This window comes from Sycon ciliatum, chromosome 5, assembly GCF_964019385.1.
Source record: "Sycon ciliatum chromosome 5, ocSycCili1.1, whole genome shotgun sequence".
NCBI lineage: Eukaryota > Metazoa > Porifera > Calcarea > Leucosolenida > Sycettidae > Sycon > Sycon ciliatum.
This window is the reverse complement of record NC_088647.1, coordinates 22,705,030-22,725,775: the sequence shown is the minus strand read 5'-3', so window position 1 is coordinate 22,725,775 and position 20,746 is coordinate 22,705,030. Positions and strand designations below refer to the sequence as shown.

General features: G+C 48.7%; 1 protein-coding gene across 1 annotated transcript in view; it reads left to right on the top strand.

Annotated features, from left to right (window-relative positions):
• Nucleotides 1–17,464, top strand: part of LOC135818071 (uncharacterized) — an 81,780-nt gene extending 64,316 nt beyond the window's left edge. Inside the window, exons 6-10 of the mRNA XM_065331391.1 lie at nucleotides 2,860–2,938; nucleotides 13,552–14,018; nucleotides 14,386–14,544; nucleotides 15,258–15,398; nucleotides 16,492–17,464. Of these exons, the coding sequence (XP_065187463.1) occupies nucleotides 2,860–2,938; nucleotides 13,552–14,018; nucleotides 14,386–14,544; nucleotides 15,258–15,398; nucleotides 16,492–16,500 (855 nt within the window). The 3' untranslated portion in view covers nucleotides 16,501–17,464. The remainder of the gene's footprint in view (nucleotides 1–2,859; nucleotides 2,939–13,551; nucleotides 14,019–14,385; nucleotides 14,545–15,257; nucleotides 15,399–16,491) is intronic.
• The last annotated feature ends 3,282 nt before the right edge of the window (nucleotides 17,465–20,746 follow it).

Here is a 20,746-nt window from a genome sequence, read left to right as displayed (position 1 = left end):
GCGGGTCAGAAACTGTTTGCAGCGATCCAACACATGGTCCTGGCTTGTGACCGATGTGCGTATGCTGTTGTGTTCGATGCGTCAAAGAAGCTCCAGGACAGAGCAAAGCCGACGTTTGGTGTAGACGGTGAGGAACTGCCGCTTTCCAACAACCTGGAGCAGACCAACTTTGATGTGATGGAGACGTGGTTCAACGCTATCCATGAGGTTATTGGAGACAGTGACAAGGTGCCCGTGTTCGCCATTGGCACACATGTGGACAAGTTACCAAAGAAGCCAGAAGCAAGGAAGAAGGCAACTGAAGAGATAAAGAAGTACATCTTGGCCAATTCAGAGGGTAAGGCCTATGCCAACAACATCGACAAGGTGGTATTTGTGGACAACACACGAGCTGGCAAGGATCCGGAAGACCCAGCAGTTGTTCAGCTACGGCAAGACATCGTCCAGCAGCTGCAGCATCAGTTTAGCGTTCCCATTCCACTTCGTTGGCTTCCTGTAACAATCTCCATTGGGCACATTGCAAAATCATTTGAACGACCATGGTTATCTGTTGACGAGCTACGCCGCTTGGCCATTGCTGTTGGTAGCATCTCCAGTGAGGATTCGGAGTCCGATTTCCAGGAGATGGTGAAGTTCCACCATGGTCTTGGTCATTTGCTTCGCTTTGTTCACAATGCCCGTCTTCGTGATCGTGTGATCATTGACATCCACTGGGTTCTGAAGACCATGTCACTGCTCTTTTGTCCCGAGCCAAAGGATATGCAGAGCAAGCGTCTACGTCCACAATACGACTTGCTGACTCAGGATGGCATCCTCCTGGAAAGTCTTGCCATCCACCGCTGGTCACAGCACAATCGTATGACATCGCGCTACACGGCCACAGAAGAACAGCGCAATTTCCTGTTTGAGATGGGTGAGCACTTTGCCCTGTTCTACAACACCAAGACATCTGTGAGCGTGCCTGGTCAGAGTAAGGAGGTGGTGACAACTCGCAAGTTCTTTGTACCAGCACTAGTGGAGCGAGTTGCACGTCTTCAAGATGAATTGAGCAAAGGCAAGCCAAGTTCAGCTATGTACCTTTACAGTGGTGCAGATCGTTACTTTCCACAAACCCTGTTCTGGTGTGCTGTTGTGAGGTGTATGCAACGCTACAGTCCAAAGGTGGATCCCATCCTGTATCACACATCGGCACGTATTCTGATTAAGGATCGCTTCTGGCTGGTTATGCAGTATTTCCAGCATGGCATTCGTCTGTCACTGGAGATTCCCGTCGCGGCTGGCACAACGAAGTCTTCTTCTACCGATGCTGTTACTCGCGTGGCAAATTCAGTTGGCTCTCCTGGCGTTGGTACTGCAGCAAGCGAGGATGAGTCCGCTGCAGTCAAGCTTTGTCATGAGCTTCTACCATACCTGGAGTCGGAGCTCGACAATCTGAAGGCATTCTCCCTGACTCATGTGAAGTTTAGCAGAGCTGTTCGCTGTCCATGCTCGTTCAGCCGAGATGCGTGTCGCAAGCACAAGAAGAAGGGTTGTGCAGAGATTGGCTGTCAGCACTTTGCTCCACTGGTGGAGGGATTTCGTCCACGTTGTACCATCGGAGGACGCCCAGAAGTGGATATCAGTGATGTACGCCAATACTGGCCATGCTTTGCCAAAGATACACAGGTAAAAACTAAAAAGAGGTCATGTTCAGTTTTCCTAAATATATTTTCCCCATGCTTTGCGTTTACAGCCCGCCCGAGAGTATGTATTAGTACAAGGCCAGTAGATGTCAGAATGGTGCAGCTGTTAGGGCTGTGAGGCCAATCTCTTTTACTCAGTTGCCCTGATCTGGAAGTGTTTCTAAATCTACCGGCTCCCACACCAAACAATCACACTGTACTCTAACCCAAACCAGTGTAGGTAATATTGCACAATACAGCATGCACTTGCTGGCTCATGGTTTGCTGTTTCCATGGCAACCACCATGTGACGAGAAACACTGGCATGCACGTACACATCATTAATTATTTATGATTTTTGTCGAACCGTGTTGACAAGTCCATCAAACCCAAATCTTTGAGAAAAGATTTCCCCTGATCGCTTTTATCCATAATGTACAACCGGGATTTCCGGTGGTGTAATATTTTCGGTATTTCCCAAAATCAACGTTTCGGTAGGCTGACGGTAGCGCGAAAATTTCGGGAAACCAGTTTACCAGATCAAAAAATGCATTTTGCACACTGTGTGGCATGGGATTGTTGAATTTTAGTTCTCAGTTTATTTTAGGTAACAATTACCTGTACTGAAGTTACTGAAAATAAATCTGCTCCTAAATTTTCCCTTTTCACAGTAGTGCTTGATACCTGGAATGAGTACAAGTACATTTTGCTGCACTTGCAAGACAATAGCAATAGAAACATAAGGAGTTGATGTGGACAAATGCAATAGGGCTTGAAAGTGCTATACCACAACCAGGCCAGGGTCATGACAGCGCTGAATTTACGATCCAATTGTATCTAGTTTTGTATGGATCCATGCACGTTTGAGTTGTTTCCTTCTCCGTAGGGTGAAAAATCTGCCCAGACTTACTGGACTGCTTCCAACCCCCGAGTAGTGGGGACCAAATTCTGGCACTGAATCCAATTCAGTACACCAGCATGTGACACAATGTCAATGAGAGCCTACCTGACAGATATGCACTTTGCTATACTATCGAAGTAGATCCCCCAGAAGTCGTTATCTGCTTATCTGTTGAGTTCTGACTTCATCATTTTTAGTCCCAGTACAAGTCTACAGTAAAGGGATGGGGGATTGGCTGGTGTAAATCATTTTCTTTGGCTGCATGCCACACTGCTGTGTTTCATTGATTCTCTCCAGATCCCAGAGCTTGCTGATACTGAGAAGCCAATGCCGGCGATGCCAATGACAGTTGTGGAGCCCGCAGTGAAGGACAATGGTGAGATGATTTCAGTAAAGTGTTCAGTTTAAAATATACCCTGGAAAGTACAGTGCTGCTCAATGAAATCCAATCATGTGAATCAAGTATGTGCTGGGAGCTGTCCAACCCTAGACCTGCAAACCGTGACTGGTTTGTGACCTGGTGCAGGGCACTGACTACTTACTTGACTCACTTGATCAGATTTCATTGAACATTCACTGTGGAATACGGGAATGCAGGCTGGAAAACGAGACACGAGAAGCTAGTATAACCTGCCTATCCATGGTAACTAGAGTGTAGGGTTCATGCAGGGAACGACACACTGGAATTGACCATAATGTCGGGTAGGAAGGCTGAATATATGTCTGGGATTATTCCTATGGAAACGCTTGTCAGTGCTGGGCTTCTATTCAAACCTGTTATTTCAAATGTATGTCCTCAATACAACCAGGCTTGCGTGGCGATACCTTACCTTGAAAATCAGGTTTGTTGTTGCGGCCCTGTGGCCATGGTAGACAAGATTTCCTTCGAACCATTACTTGTTCTTTACAAAGTGGAATAAAACTGAATCTCAAAGAGTTCTGAAAAGCAAAGCGTGACACGCATACATGTAGCCTCAAGCAGAAAAGCTGGCCGCGCAAAAGGAAACATGCAGCCAAAAAGATCCTAGCTCTGGCGTACATCGTAGAGGTCACTGCACATCCGGTGCACTGCGCCCCAAAGGTGCAGGCACGGCGCCCCAAGGAGTGACGACATACATAAACTGCATTGCGTCATGCAGATAGAGCGATAGCGTACAAAGTACAAACAAAACAAAAATAACTGAGAGAAGCGAAAATAAATAAATTGAAGAGAAGAAGCGAGAGAGAGAAGAGTGTTAATTCTAATTATTTAGAGCTGGACAGATATCGTCAAGGAGACATGCAGATACACAATAGAATCGACTCGACTGCATGTAGAGTAGCTGCCTCTAACTGCAGCAGAGTGGAGCACGCAGGTACGTGATCAACTCAGGAATAGTGAAAGGTGAGAGAGACAAAATACAAATAAATTCGAACGAGCAAATACAATAATTGTGAATTCATGTGCAAGGGTCTGTAACATTCTCCCCCCTGGTAACAGGGAACCGATGACCTGTTACAAGTCACAAACAAAGTTAGCGCAGCACGTCCAGCTTGGCAAGCTTAACGACTGGGCGCCGGTACAGTCCAGACTTGGTGCGCACATCTGCCACCCGCACAACGCCATCACTGCCCGGGTGTACAGCCTCTAGTCGGCCCCGAGGCCACTGCCCTCGTGGCTGGTTGCTGTCGACGATCACCACGACATCACCTACAGCCAGTGACGGTGTGCCGTCCTGCCACTTCCTCCGCCTGGTGAGTTCTGGCCGGTATTCCAAGATCCACCTCTTCCAGAATTCGTCGGTGATCTTCTGTGCAATCCGCCAGTGCTTCCTCAGGCTCAAATCAGCATCTACAAACACGCCTGGCCGACTAGTTGCACTACTGGACCCAATGAGGAAGTGGTTGGGTGTGAGGGACTCTTCATCATCAGGATCTACTGAGACGTGAGTCAGCGGCCGACTATTCACGAGTTGCTCGGCTTCAGCGAAGACTGTGGCTAGTACTTCTTCTGTCACGACACGCTCCTTCATGACGGATTTCATAGCGATCTTCACTGCTCTGACGAGGCGCTCCCAGCTTCCACCCATGTGGGGAGCAAGTGGCGGGTTGAAGTGCCATGAGATGCCCTTACTGGAACACTCAGCAGCTAGTCGGTCTTGGCGGAAATCTTCCAATGCCGCCTTCAGCTCCCTGTCAGCTCCTCGGAAATTGGTTCCATTATCCGAGTGGATTTCTTGGGGGCAACCTCGCCGGGCGCACATTCGCCTGATTGCCATGATGGCACTATCAGTGTTCAGAGAGTGAGCCACTTCCAAATGTACAGCGCGGGTACTCAGACATGTGAACAACGCACCGTAGCGTAGTTCGCGGCGCCTCCCGATCTTGATGTGCAACGGCCCGAAATAGTCCAGCCCGGTGAACGTGAATGGTCGCAGGAACGGGGTCAAGCGCTGGACAGGTAGATTTCCCATTACAGGTGGCTTGGGATTGGCTCGTTGGTTCTTGCAGTATTGACACTCAGACCATGCTCGCTTCACAGCTGCTCGACCTGTCGTCACCCAGTACTGCTGGCGAAGCTCATTCAATGTCCTCTCGTGTCCATGATGGCCAGAACGCAGATGGTATTCATGGACTAGGAGCTGTGTGTACCTATGCTTCGGACACAGGATAGCCGGATGTTTCGCACTGTACGCCATTTCCGTCGCATGTGTGAGGCGACCCTGAACCCGCAGGATCCCGTCCTCATCAATGGCTGGTGCTAGCTGTCGTAGACGACTGCTGGTGCTGACAGGCTGGCCACCGCTCAACAAAGCCACTTCTTCGGCAAAACACTCTGCCTGCACAGATTTCATCCAGAGCTGCTCGGCCGCATCCATTTCCTTGGCTGAGATGGCTGCGGTTGATTCGACAGTTTGGCCGCGAACTCTGGCCCGTGTGTTTGCGATGAACCTGGCAACATACGCGGTTGTGCAGATGAGACGTTTCCATGACGAGAATCGGTTGACGTCAGGCAGCGCTTCGGCAATTTGCTGGGGCCTTGGCGGGGATGTTGTCGCCGCAACAAACTCCTTCTTCACTTCGGTCGTGTCGATGCACTCATCCGACGTTGCGGGTGCAGCTGGCCACGCTTCCCGTGACTGCATTAGAAATTCCGGACCAGACTTCCATCGGCCGCAACTCAGCTCGTGCATGGAGATACCACGAGATGCATCATCTGCAACATTTAGCAGTGTTGGTACCCAGTGCCAACTGCTGGCCTCACTGGCGTCGCAGATCTCAGCTACTCGGTGAGCGACAAACGGCTTGAACTGTCGCGCATCTGACTTGATCCATTGGAGAACAGTTCTGGAGTCTGACCAGAAACAGGTGCTGTGCCACTTAAGCCCATGCTCTTGAGCTAACATCTGGGCGAGTCGACAGCCAAGCACTGCAGCTTGGAGCTCCAGACGTGGAATGGATGTTGGTTTCAGCGGGGCTACTCTAGTCTTGGCGGCAACCAAGCTGCACTCGACGTCAGCTGCGTGCTCCACTCTCAGGTACGCCACTGCCGCAAACGCTTTACTGCTGGCATCGCAGAACACATGTAGCGACAAGTCAGTAGCGGACGACGTGAAACAGGAGTACGCACGTGAGAGTCTGAACTTGCTGATCTCCAGCAGCTGTCCACACCAGATCTGCCAGCGCGATAGCAGCTCGGGTGGAATCTCATCATCCCAACCGATGCCGCTCAACCAGATGTCCTGGAGGAGTATCCGTGCGGCAATGACAAACGCAGACAGGAAGCCTAGCGGGTCGAAAACTGACATGACGATGCTGAGTAGGGATCGCTTGGTGGGATGCGCGGCAGACAGCTGCTCTCGGCGTGTCACGTTGAGTTGAAACAGGAACTCGTCACTGTTCGGGTCCCACCGAAGACCCAGCATGCGCTCCACAGGCAGTTGTGAGCTGAGGTCAACGACTCCAGCTGCTCTCATATCAGCTGGCACACTCATCATCACTTCGTTACAGTTGCTAATCCAGTTGCGGATCGTAAACCCGCCTCGCTGCTGGATCTCAATTGTATCGGCTACACGCTGTACCGCCTGGTCGGTAGTGTCGACGCTGTCCAGGTAGTCGTCCATGTAGTAGTTCTCCTCACATGCTGCGGCTACAGCAGCGAATTCCTCGCGGTGCTCCTCAGCATTGCGCCGCATCGTGAACTGTGCGGAGCATGGCGATGACACTGCGCCAAAGATCATGACTTCCATGACGTACGTGTCAGGCGGGCCAGTCTCACCAGGTTGTCGCCACAAGAAGCGCTGAGCTGGCTGGTCTTCTAGGCGTATCCGAACTTGATGAAACATCTCTTTGATGTCAGCTGCAAAGGCAATAGCACGTTGGCGGAACTTCATCAGGACACCCACGAGCTGGTTCAGCAAATCTGGGCCTGGGAGCAGTGCGTCATTTAGCGACATCCCTCTAGCTTTGGCGGCCGCGTCAAATACGAAACGCAGCTTCCCGGGCTTGTTCGGATTGAACACAGCGAAATGTGGTAAGTACCAGGTATGTGCGGTTTGCTCGGCAGCCTCTGCTGGTGTTAGCTTACGAGCGTAGCCTTTCTGAACGTACTCATCGATCTTCTGGGCATACTCTGCTGCGAATTCTGGAGACTTAGCCATCTTTCTTTCTATGCCCAATAGACGGTTGAAAGCCATGTCTTGGCTGGACGGAAGCTTGGGCTGATCTGACTTCCAGAGGAGGCCTGTCTCATACCGGTCACCAACGCGAACCGTGGTGTCGTTCAGGATACGTTCAGCACGGATCATGGCCTTTGGCTTGCCAGCAGAAGCAGACGGTACAACGCCAAAGTTCTCAATGGTGAATGACTCTTTCACTAGTTGGTGCAAATCCGACTCAGGCTGCCAGATGTGGTAGATCGCCTCCGGTTCGAGTTGATCTTGGTGAGTCCGGGCTCCAATGCGACCGTGCACGACCCAACCAAGAAGGGTTCTCGTCAGCATAGGTGCATTTGGCGGGCCTTCGACGACTTCACGTGCCACTGTGAGGTGTCCGTTGTCTTGCCCAATGAGCATCCTCGGTTGTACTGCTGGGTATGACGCCACTCTGGAGTCATCTAAATGAGGCCATCGACTCGCCAGCCCTCTGCCATCTATTGACTGTGAATGCAACTTGAGGTCCTTGGCTGTTCTCACATCATCCATTTGATGCTGGGTGCCATCGCTGCCATTGACCAATACAGAGACTCTGCATGACGAGTTGTCCGTGTGTGTCGTCGAATTCGTCCATGCCATATGTAGGGGATCCGACTGTCCAACAGCACCTATGTCATCCGCTAAGGCCTTGTCCATTAGCGTGACAGTTGAGGCTTCGTCCAGCAGAGCAAGTGTCTCCACACAGCCCTTTGGGCCACTAACCGTCACTGGCAACACTCTCAGCAACACTCGGGTTGTACCAGGAATACCAGTGTGCCCACAAGTGTCGACTGGCTTCTCTGCGGCCTTGCCCTTGTGCAGGAGCACATGATGGTAGTACTTGCAGTCAGGCTCACTGCACTGCTTCCTGCTGCCACACTCCCTGGTAGCGTGTCCACTAGCCAGGCAAGAAAAGCAAAGACGATGACGTTTTACCAGCTCAAAACGGGCTTTCTGGCCAAGCTTCGTGAATGTTGAACACTTACTGAGGGCATGCTGCACTTGTTTGCAGCAAAGGCAGGCTGACTGAGTTTTACTGGTTGCACTTGCTGGTGCCGTCGCTGCTGCTGTGCTGTATACTGTCGAGACTTCCTGGTGACTGTACACCCGCTGCGTCTTGTCGGTTCGGGTACCCGGCAGATCCACGACGCGCACAGCTGCTTCGGCCTTGTCCGCCAGCCACAAAGAAAACACTCGCAAGCTGATGTCATGGCTACCCTGACGCACAAGTACTTCTCCCCACTGCAGTCGCAGGGATGTTGGCAACCTACCAACAAGCTCTTGACGTAGCTGAGGGTTATACATGTGACCTTCACTTCGAAGGTGCTCCATGGTAGTAACTAGAGTCGTCACAGCAGTGGACAGGTTGATAAGACTATCAAAGTCTCCTGGCTTGACCTGTCCAATGGCCTTGGCTTTCCCGATCATGGCAGCAATCACAGCATCCGGTCGACCAAACCGGCTTTCCAAGACCTGGAGTACGGTCGGCAGGTTCTCCGGCACGGTGAGCATCGCTCCGACTGCAGCCTTGGCTGGGCCTTTTAGGCAACGTTGCAGACGAATTACATTTTCTGATGGCGAAAACCCACACTCGTCTGACGTCCTCTGGTAGGTCGAGGCGAATATGGGCCACTCCTCCGAGTCGCCAGAGAATGCCGGCAAGTCACGACCAACCGTCTGTCGGATCAGAAACTTCTGCATGTCGTTTGCTGCTTGCGCTGGGTGCAGGCCTCCAGCCTCAGGACTCTCCTGAGCTGGCTTTGTTGCTGTTGTCCCTGCCGCAACTGGCGCAAATGTGGCGTGTGCAGTGACGGGTTTCTGGGTCTCTACCCAATGCCTAGTAGCTGTCAAGGCGGACTTTCCCGGAAGTTTACACACTGTTTCTAATCGGGGCTGAGATGAGCTTACTTCTACTTTATTCTCCTGGCCAGAGCTGATCAACGACGCTGCTGATCGGGTAGTCGACGATGCCAACAACGGCCTCAAATGCTGAGTAGGCGCACTGGATGCAGGACGAGACGATCGTCGCGAACGAGAGGACGAGGTGTTTTCGATTTGGGCATGGCGCGCCTCCAACTCCAATTCAAGCAAACGCCTCTGCCTGTCCAGTCGTTCTTGCGCATCCGCCTCCTCAATTGCCATCAAACGTCGTGCCATCTCCAAATTGGCCTCCGCTTTTTGCCGTTTCACGGAGGAGGACGATCTCATCGATGAGGCGAGTGAAGCAGGGGATGCTGGCAACTCCAGCTCAGCAGCCTGCTCGGCGACATCGGCCATATCCGCTTCGCCCTTACCTCTACGATTTCGCAGCAACATTGCTGTGTTTCTGTAATCTGAAGACTGTATATTTCTTTAGAACTGCTCATCCGGCTCGAAGGACCATGTTGCGGCCCTGTGGCCATGGTAGACAAGATTTCCTTCGAACCATTACTTGTTCTTTACAAAGTGGAATAAAACTGAATCTCAAAGAGTTCTGAAAAGCAAAGCGTGACACGCATACATGTAGCCTCAAGCAGAAAAGCTGGCCGCGCAAAAGGAAACATGCAGCCAAAAAGATCCTAGCTCTGGCGTACATCGTAGAGGTCACTGCACATCCGGTGCACTGCGCCCCAAAGGTGCAGGCACGGCGCCCCAAGGAGTGACGACATACATAAACTGCATTGCGTCATGCAGATAGAGCGATAGCGTACAAAGTACAAACAAAACAAAAATAACTGAGAGAAGCGAAAATAAATAAATTGAAGAGAAGAAGCGAGAGAGAGAAGAGTGTTAATTCTAATTATTTAGAGCTGGACAGATATCGTCAAGGAGACATGCAGATACACAATAGAATCGACTCGACTGCATGTAGAGTAGCTGCCTCTAACTGCAGCAGAGTGGAGCACGCAGGTACGTGATCAACTCAGGAATAGTGAAAGGTGAGAGAGACAAAATACAAATAAATTCGAACGAGCAAATACAATAATTGTGAATTCATGTGCAAGGGTCTGTAACATTTGTTTTAAAAAAAAGTCTTGTATACAAGACAATATAGTATGAGTACAGGGTCATTAGAGTACAGGGTGATTGATGGGAAAAGGATACACGGGAAGTCATTTGCGCGGGGTCACTAGAATGAAGGATGTGTGCACGGGATGAGTGTTCACGGAGTCAAGTACGGAATTGGGAATTTAGCGATTTGAATTGGGTCCTGGTTTTCTGGATGAATTGATGCAGCAGAAATTATTGCCATGTTCAAAAATATCGACACTGCTGTCGTCCGCCTTTGATCTATAGTGCATGCAGCTCGGGCTGTACTCGGAGTTCTGGCCAAACACGATAGGTCGAGTACTGGTTTCCACCAGCATCACAGCCTAGCAAGCAACCCTACAAGCGCTTGTCATGTCGAATCTTGTTGCCATGACAATGACCATCTGTAAAAAACTTAGTGCCGTGATATCTTTATCTTCACCTCTCCATGCTCACATATGGTATGGTATTGATTTATTTGAATTCGATATCTCAACAGTACAATGTTCAACTTGGGAAGATGCGAATGACATAGATACATAAACGTAAAAGTGGAGTAGGTGCTACAGCTGATCATTTTATCAACCAATGCCAGCAAATATCTGTGATAAAATTGAGAAATTTGAGTCACTGGAAGGTGTGAATTATTTGCTGTTCCTGGTCCTTATGATTTGAATGTGATGTGTGAGGATAGATGACACCCATATTGTTCTGGAGCAGTGGTCCTGCTAAGGAGAAATGGAGAGGAGAGAATAGAGAGGTGGCGCACAACGAAAATTCGTAGCGCCGTAACAAAATATTTTAGCAAAAAAATGCTAACGAATATTTGTAAACCCTGAGGTTGCGCAAAACGTGTGAGCTTTTTCGTTGTAGGTCGACACGGGTCACGAAGAGTCTAGACAGGGAGTGGTAAAATATCATTAGACACCCTTAGCAAAAAAGTTATTTAGTCCCTGCACCCGTCAACATGCAAGCCCCTCCAAGTGCACCCGCACGCCCAGCTTGGGCACTCGTGCACCCATGCAGACAGACACAAGCGCACACATGCACGCACACGCCACTGGTGTACCCATGCTCTGACACGCGGAAACCCGCACAACGTACCGCTCACTATGGCGTGCACAAACATACAATAGACACACTGGGTTGGGGGTTGCCATGATTTCTTTTGGACAATTCAAATATTCAAGAATATGCTCTTTGATAATAATTGATTGAGCAAAGATGCATGCCTGAAACTAGCATCCGCCCGCCAAGGGCGCACAAATGGCCACCGCGGCCCGCCGCGGGCTAAACTAGCATACTGCCCACCGAGGGCGCCCGAATGGCTAAACTAGCCTACTGCCCACCGAGGGCGCGCAAATGGCCGCCGAGGCCAGCAAACCGCCTGCCGAGGGCTAAACTAGCATACTGCCCACCGAGGGCGCACACATGGCCGCCGAGGCCAGCAAACCGCCCGCCGAGGGGTAAACTACTTCCTCTGTTAACAAAAACTTCGTGATGGATTTTGATGGATATGAAAACGCTTAGAACAGGTCAAGAACAGTTTGTATCGACTGCAAATCACTAGACGAAGGTGAATCGGCCTATGTACAGCGTCTTTACAAGAGAAACTGTTGGAGGAAAGAGCAGAGAGTTCAGTTTGCGTCGCTTTCGCTCTACTCATTTTTGACCTGCGTCGCTGTCGTCATCTGCTGCACGCGAGTCGTCATCTCTCTCGAGTCGTTGTTCAGCTCGTTTCAGCCTTGCCTCGGCTTCTTTGATCACATTCCGCTGACCTTGATGTCGCCGTCATTCAAGTAAGTTGGCTTTCAAGCTGCGTGATCCGCCGCGATGGCGATTACTCGTTTCCACGAGGGAGTCGTGAAAAATATTTTACGACTCCCTAGTTTCATCTTCGCTCTCCAGAACTCCGGGAAACGAGGAGTAAAGGCACAGCCAAACTGATTCCATTTTCTCTAATGGATACCCCTGCCAGCACTGAACGGCAGCGGCTAGCAAGTCCAGTCGACTTTCTTTAGCCATGAGACTCGCATCGGACTGCAGACTTCTGAAAGAATGCATGGTCATCAGCATTCGAATCTGGGCTTTGCGCAGTTTGAACAAGAACTTGAGTTCAGAATTAGTTTTCATTGAGCCGTGCGATCGGAGCAGCTCCTTGTTCACTTGCTCATTATGTGGGCTCGCTGCTCCGTTTTATCGCTCTCTATCGCTCTCCAACTCACTTAGTGCCAAATTGGTAGAGAGGCCAAGCAGCCCAATATCCCCTCGGAGAAGTGGTATTTCAGTTTCGCTCGCCATGACTGTCATCACCTACGTTTCCACAGCATCAGGCGTCACAACATACAGACATAATAGGAGGCCCGTTTGCCCCCCCCCCCCCCCCACAACCGGAGAAACAAAATGCCACTTCAAAAGGGGTGGGAGGGAGGGAAAAAACTTTGATTTGCCACAGAAACTGCAACTGCAAAGAACGCTCCTTCGCACAAAGACAGCTCAGCAAAACACGTCTCCAAATAATTAGACGCCGGATTCACGATTGTCCATAAAATTTTGCCAGGCCACACACAGCGCACGCGGCTTAGTCACGAGGTGGTCACGTGACACGCACTCGCAGCACTCCACCACCAGCATGCGTGTGCATGGGCTAACTAGGCTTTGCTGCGCAAAGTCCACATTTAGCCCCTGCACCCGTCAACATGCAAGCCCCTCCAAGTGCACCCGCACGCCCAGCTTGGGCACTCGTGCACCCATGCAGACAGACACAAGCGCACACATGCACGCACACGCCACTGGTGTACCCATGCTCTGACACGCAGACACCCGCACAACGTACCGCTCACTATGGCGTGCTATTTTTAGTACGCTGTTGCCACAAGAATAGCTCAAGTTTATTCCGCGCAGTACAACCATCTATGTCACCATATACGCGATACAAGGTGAAATGCGTCCGGACTATGCAATATTTGGTCAAAATACGTACCGTTTGTCACAACGATAAATCCTCCCCCTAGCGTTTTTACGCTGCAGCTTCAACGCTATTTTGGAGATCAAGGTACGAGTAGCATTACCGTTGTTTGCTAAGGGTGTCTAATATCTTAGTACTCCACTTGACGAAGGATATTTTCGTGGATCTGTGATCCTGTCGCGTTTGGACGAATTTTCGTAACAGCTTTCGTTATTCGAACCCGTGCGGTCAAGATCTTACGAATTTTCATTGTGCGCAACCTCTCTAATGTTACGTTTGTAGCCTTCTCCATGCACTTACTGTTTGCCATTGTGTGCTCCTTTGTTCTCTGAACTGTAGAAGTTGCAGCAACAGCCCAGAAGCCCGCTGTGTCAAAGAGAGCTGCATCCTACCAGCAAGCACTGTGCAAGCATTATGCTGCAGTACAGAGTAGCTTAGCGATCAATGTGATGAACTGTGTTAAGCGATTGCGCGCAGAAGGTTACCTGAGTACCGAAGTCGTAATGGAAACCAGAGCCATGCTTAAATCAGCAGGGCAAGATGAGACACTAGATCACATGTGTACTCTTCTGGAGAAGCTCCCCGATGATGGAATGTGCTTCTTTGTGGAGAGTATCCTGCCGTCCCAAGGACTTTCACATCTCGTGGAGACATTCCGTGCGTGTCCTGGTCCCAAGCAGTGTTCACTAGGTTACGATGACTTGCATCCTGCACCAATGTGTTCCAGTGACAAGACACTGTCCATGCAGACTGGTGTTGATGGCTCCCAGACTGGTAATGTCAAGAGTGGTCAACTTGAGACTGGGGTAAGAACTTTGCTCTGTACTCTACTCTAAAATTTTGTTTGGTGATTGTATAGTGAAGAATACCTTAGAAGCCAGTGTGTTTCGAAACAGCAACGTCACCTGTGTTTGGAGACTTATCATATTGAGGCCAAGACCATTCATCAGCATACACACAGAACTGTGAACTTACAATAACTCCGGTTTTCTGAGCACGGATATACATGATGAGATTACCTAACGGGCTTTTCTCCAAACTGAATAGCTAAAGCAAGAAAGACAAACAAATTGCTTTACAACCATTACCAACACTCAGAAATTTCACAAACCAGTTCCGTGATTTCGTGAACCGTATAATACCTTTGTGAATCTATCTTCATGTCCACTGTAGATGTCTGAGCTTCACCAGGAAGTACTCCGTTCAAGCTATGTGGAGTTGAAGTGTAGTTTGGACATAGAAGAGGGTATTCTGGACCGTCTCTATGCAGAGAGCATCATCACCCAACGCTTCTGCAAGAAACTCCGTGCTATGGATGATCGTGATGACCAGGTAACTTATGCGTTAGTGTATAATGGCTTCTCATGGAATTACTGGTGGAAGTTTGCTCAAAAGCTACAAAGTAGTCACTCTGAGTGTCACATGGTAGTTTCATTTATACATTTTGGTGAACATTTACATTTCAGGAACTTTACAAATCAGAAACAGTATCACCACTTTTATTGAACACATTGGAATTACAGTGAAGCCTGTCCAAGACGACTGCTCACGAGACCTTCAAAACATATGGTCTCTGTTACCAGGTGGTCTCCTTCATCCAGGGTCATGTGACTAGAAATAGCATCCCTTTGTCCTGGTTGTAGCGGTCTACTAGGAAAGGTGATGGCTTTATCCAAGTGGTTGCCGTTACAGGTAATGGCTTTATCCGAGTGGTTGCCGTTACAGGTAATGGCTTTATCCGAGTGGTTGCCGTTACAGGTAATGGCTTTTTCCGAGTGGTTGCCTTTACAGGTAATGGCTTTACTGTACCATGATGGCTGGAAATGTAAAGTTTCTTTTGGAATTTCAAGCCACAAAGTCTCGGTAATTTGTACGAAAGTGGCCAATGGCAGATAACACACAAGCTTGATAGTTTGTGTGTACAGCCTGAAACATTCTTTCCCGGTCTTCACATGTCTGGGCAAAAGTAGTGATGAGACAGTGATGTGCTGTAGGATAATGGATAGCAATCAATGTTGTGTTTGTTTTGGAACGTTTTGTGTTAGGTCACTGTCTTCTTGGAAGCACTGCCACGCTGCGGCGCACAGGCCTTCCACCTGTTTGTTTCCGCTCTCAAGGAGAGCGAGAAGCGGGCCCACCAGGAGCTTGTGGACCTACTGAAGGAAAAGCTGTGGAAACTGTCCTCCGTAAGTTGATAACATCTACTGCTGCTTTCCTCTATCCATTTGCTCTGCTGTTAATCGGGTGCAGCCAATGTGATTTTTGGTCTTTGACCCATTTGGTGCTGGGTCTGAACTATTCACCTCCCGGCGTTTTAGGAGATGCATCTACGCCTTGATCCTTGAGGGTGGTGGCGTTCCTACGGATGTAGAATGCTCGGTGTCTAGCTGAATCTTTGCAAATTTTGTTTAATCACGGGCTCCACCTGTGAACAGATTTTCGCGGCTACATTGTTGTTCGCTTGGTCAGGACGATGTCATAGCTCAGGCAGATAAATACAAGTAGTTTTGAGGGAAACACGCTCGGGGAGCAGTGAGGTCACATTCTCCATGTCGGTGCCAGTAGCCTGCAACCTTTTGTTACAACATCCCTGTTCTGTCGAGTGATATGTAACGCGATGGTGTTCATACCCAGGACTAGTCAAATTATGATGCTATCAAGACAGAGGGGTGCGTTTTTTTCTAGGCTTTGGCCAGTGTCACTCGTTTCCATGATCGTGTAGTCTTCAACCAGTGAAGTGCCCATCTGATTGTACGTAACAAAGCTCTATGTGTGTCACAATATGAAGGAAATATTGTCGTGATTAATAAATTGTATCACATTGAACCCATCATGTTTCGTCGTTCCGTGTGGGCTTAGATGTTTCGCTTCTCTATCCTTTAGTCGTTGCTTGTGGGTTTCTAGTGTCTCACTCCCTTCCTGATTCCTGTAGGGTTCTTTCAACGAGTTTTGCCATGTAGAGAGTACACCGAACTAGCAACTGTTCACGGTCATGTCGTGAGGCAAAGAAACCGGTTCAATGTTCCCATGATTCCCCTTTAACCGTGTGCTCTCTGTCCGCTTTGCCAGAGATCCAGTATGGCTGGCAATATGACAGTGCAGTATGAAAATGTAAACTGAGAGACTCACAGAGAATGTTTGAACGAAGTTAATGGTGAAAAATGTATTCCATAGAATGGTATCACGGTTTGGAGCCAGCAACATGAGGTTTAGTGTGTGAGTTGTTTCAGGATTCAGTGCATTTATGACGGTCTCTTTGTGTATGCTTTGTCCCTGTAGGGTCTGTGAAGGTTACTCTGCTGGTGGACCTGGCGTGAGCTGCTATGTACCCACAACGAGCTGTATCAGTGGATGGTGTGTGCAGACCATCACTCTACTGAACGGTCGTATTGTTAGATATGTTTCTTTTATGCCGTCTTGAGCTCTTGGCTGGCATTCTAACTGGTGTAGATAAGAATGAATTTAACTTTACTTTATCCTGTATTTTGCAAGAATATTCTCCTAGTGAAATGGTTGACGATGCAAGTTAGAGTATGATAAAATCCACACTGCACTGCACTGCCAGTTTGTATTTGCTGTCTATACTGTATGCTTTGTTGCACGGACACGTGATGCCTTTTGAGATACATTTGGAGCTGCTCAGCTGTGCTGAAGACCTACCTGGTGGCATCTTGATAATTTTTTAAAATTATTACCGGTATGATTCTGTGGGTCTACACAGTACGTTGAGTGCACTCTTTACTGTGAGTCTACTGAGTTTTAAAGTTTTTTGCCCGTTTCTCCGCGTCTTACGTACTTTTTAATTAAAAGCTTCCAGAAGTTCAAGTGTGCTGTATGTTTCGAGCTTCAATACTATAATTATTAATATTATGATGTCTTTGACTCGCGTTTCCTTTTAGCAGAGCTTATTATTTTGTTTTCGCTCTAGAGATTAGCCTGTGTTCTTGCACACTTGTAGTCAACATAGAATTTCTGACTAACTGAGGAAAACGTACTCAGCGGCACACACGTTCACCTCAGAAAGTTGCATTGCCTGAGAATAGGTATATGGAGAGGTACTCGTATTGCAAGTAGTTTGTACCGACGTATTATATGGACTTGTACGGTACAGGTATTGTTTTTTTCTTTCTTTTTTCCGGATCGCTGTGTTTGGCGGCATCACACGGTTATCGTGGATATGAATTATCACAATGAGGAACACCTCATTAGTGCATGGGGAATATGGCTGCCTGTACTTGCTCAATATGTTGAACTTATTACTTGGGCAATGGTATTGAGTGGAGCTAGCAGAATGACAGTATGTACATTGTACACGTATGTACACTCATATTGTTAGATTGACAGCATGAAGCAAGGTGGAGAACACTGTGTTAGGAAACAGTGACCTTACTACAACCTTCCGCGGTTGGCAGAGCCCCGGTCCCTGCGGACCATTTGAACCATATGGGTGTCGCACCCGGTTCTGACCCTCATTATGCTAGGGTGGTAGGAGACTACTCCTGACGTCCGTCGTGTATTCTTTGATCGCTCCTGGAGGTCGTCCTGGTAGTCATGTAGCTACTTAAACCTCAACTTCTTTTCTTCCAACTTCTGCCCATGGCATCCTTCTCTCAGCTCGTCAGCTGTCAACAGTTACTGCCACCACCATGACACTGTCGCGAGAAGGTGCTCTCTATAGATGGGGTTGGTGATGTCCCGGCATGGCCATGGGTAGGCCTTCACCACGTCAGAACACCCCGGCTACACGTTGGTAACCTCCACTCGTTAAAGGGGAAGTTAAGGAAAAAATCAAAAATTTCACCAGTTGTAGTCTTCGGGGTGCTGAGTCGAATGGTCTTGGTCCGAGAAAGCTGAGACGCTCCCTTCCTACTTGAATCCCAATCGAACTCGCGCACTTCCACCGAAACTGGGTGACTGCGCCCTACTAGATGGGGACTTGTATGCAAAATGTCACTAAAAGCGCCATTTTGTTCTTATAAAAGCACGGATGACCGCGATTGGCCAATATGTTGTAGTCTTTTGGACGCTGAGTCGACTGATTTTGGTCCGAAAAGGCTGCGATGCAGCGTTCCTCCTTTATTCCCAATCGAACATGGTTGAACAAGCGGTCACGTGCTCCTGCGTACACCAGTCAGCTGGTCACCGTGCCTGCAGGGTACAACTTACTAGCCTGTTTGACCTTTTTTGGGTGCAGTCCTGTCACTCGAGTTGAACCTTGGTGTGAAAGTTGTCGCCTGCTGGCGTGGTGACCAGGTGATTTGGGCACCCAGGAGCACGTGACCGCTTGTTCAACCACGTTCGATTGGGAATAAGGGCCGAACGCTGCATCGCAGCCTTTTCGGACCATAACTAGTCGACTCAGCGTCTAGAAGACTACAACATATGGGCCAATCGCGGTCATCTGTGCTTTTATAAGAACGAAATGGCGCTTTTAGTGACATTTTGCATACAAATCCCCATCTAGTAGGGCGCAGTCACCCAGTTTCGGTGGAAGTGCGCGAGTTCGATTGGGATTCAAGTAGGAAGGGAGCGTCTCGGCTTCCTCGAACCAAGACCATTCGACTCAGCACCCCGAAGACTACAACTGGTGAAATTTTGATTCTTGCCTTAACTTCCCCTTTAACTTGTTTGTTGTTGATGTTGTCACGTAAACTAGTACTGGTCAAGAAAACTTGAATTTCATCTACAAACCTGAGCAACTGATTCAATTTTGCTACACGTTGGTTACCTTCATCAGTACCGCTTGGAAATAACTCGTATGTTGTTAATGTTGTCACGTAAACTTGTACTGTCAAAAAACTTGAATTTCATCTGCAAACCTAAACAACTACAAGCGAGGAAATTGAACCAATGACAACAAATACTCGTCCAGCACACGAGTTGTCATAGAAACACAAATAACAGCTGTCCACTAATTAATATTTTGTTGTTGGCCATTGAGAAGGAGTTTTTACTGGTTGATTCTAAAATTTAATACAATAAATGCTCCAGCCTTGGGTTTAAAAAACTCGGGGGACCTCGGTTTTTATAATAGTTTTTATAGGTCATCAACCGGCCTCGGCCTCCTCATTTATTGTATACTTAGAATCAACTCGTAAAAACTCCAAGTCAATCTCCCATTGACACAAACCTCGTTTATTCAACATAATCATATCCTATCTGTTACGATCAGGCACAGTCACAATAGGACGAGCGGATCAACAGTTTCCAGTCGACAACGACAAGGGAAGAGAATCTCAGAAGTCCGATAGACTGACAAACAAGACTGACTAACTAGACAAGGCAAGGGAAGCGCAAGGCAAGACAAGGCAAATGTTCCAGCAAGAGCTTATCTAGGGCCTGGGTAGCTATGGAGATAAATGTGCTAAAGCGCGAATCCAGCTACCCAGGCCAAAGAAAGAAAAGATTACAGTGCGTTTTTTTATAATAGACTCTGAAATCCTTGAGAACGTACTCAAGGCCACTTTTGAGAAAATGTCATGCGAGTTGCGTCACGAAAATCTGCGCGCGAAATTCGAAAACCAGGTGTGACTCGTGGCATTTCGCCATTTTGTTCAGAGTGTCCTTCGAGCTCCTCGTGGCCGGAGGAATCATTTTGTTGCTGACTGCTCTGTGACCCTATTTTGCTTTTTCTCGAGTGTCTTTTCGTTCGTGGCAACTTACTTGTTCTCTCGACATGCCACATATAACAAAGCGCGAACGGGCCATGGTAGAATCTACATGGTGGTGTCTGTTTTACAATTTTTGCGAAGACGAGGAGAACAGTGGCTAGGGCATCGAATTGGTCCCAAGTATTCCATTCGTCATGCTGCTGTTGCGTGTGGCGTCAGCATTTCCACTATGAACAGATGTACCAGGGATGCTGACGGCGAAAATCAGCGTGCTGCGTTGGCCTTGTCTGTCTCCAGTGATGAAGGTAACGAGAGTGACAATCCCCAATGTGAGACTCGTGCCATAAAACCACTCGACCCTGACGGATTTGCTTTGGACTGGATAAGAAGTAATTTACGGATTCTATGCTGCGAAGGAGCACCCAACACTGGACAAAGTTCCTGCTCGCTGCATAGAAAGCATCGACGATTTTCCAGACATGAGCAAAACTAGCTCTTGGAAAATGTTGCGTTCCATGGGATTCCAGTGTGGCAAGACCAGAGGTATCACACACATGATGATGGAACGGCACGGGATTGTGTCATGGCGGCATCGCTACCTGTGAGACATACCTGGATGACACGTGGGTCAATGCGCGTCACACAGTTACTAGGAGGTGGTCCGACAATGGTGACAGGAGTGTATAGGCAAGCAACCAAATGAAGCACCATCAGGTAAAGGCAAGCGCGTTATTGTTCTGCATACTGGTGGACGGGATGGATTCGTGAAAAACTGCGCCGATGTGTTCGTGACTGTAGACCGACGAGGCCGACGCCAACGATGATATACGTCGTCGGCTGTCCTAGCACATCTGTTCACTGTGTAATACTGTCGTCACAAGTGCAACACAAAACACGGAATTATTGGGGCCGTTTCGACGCTC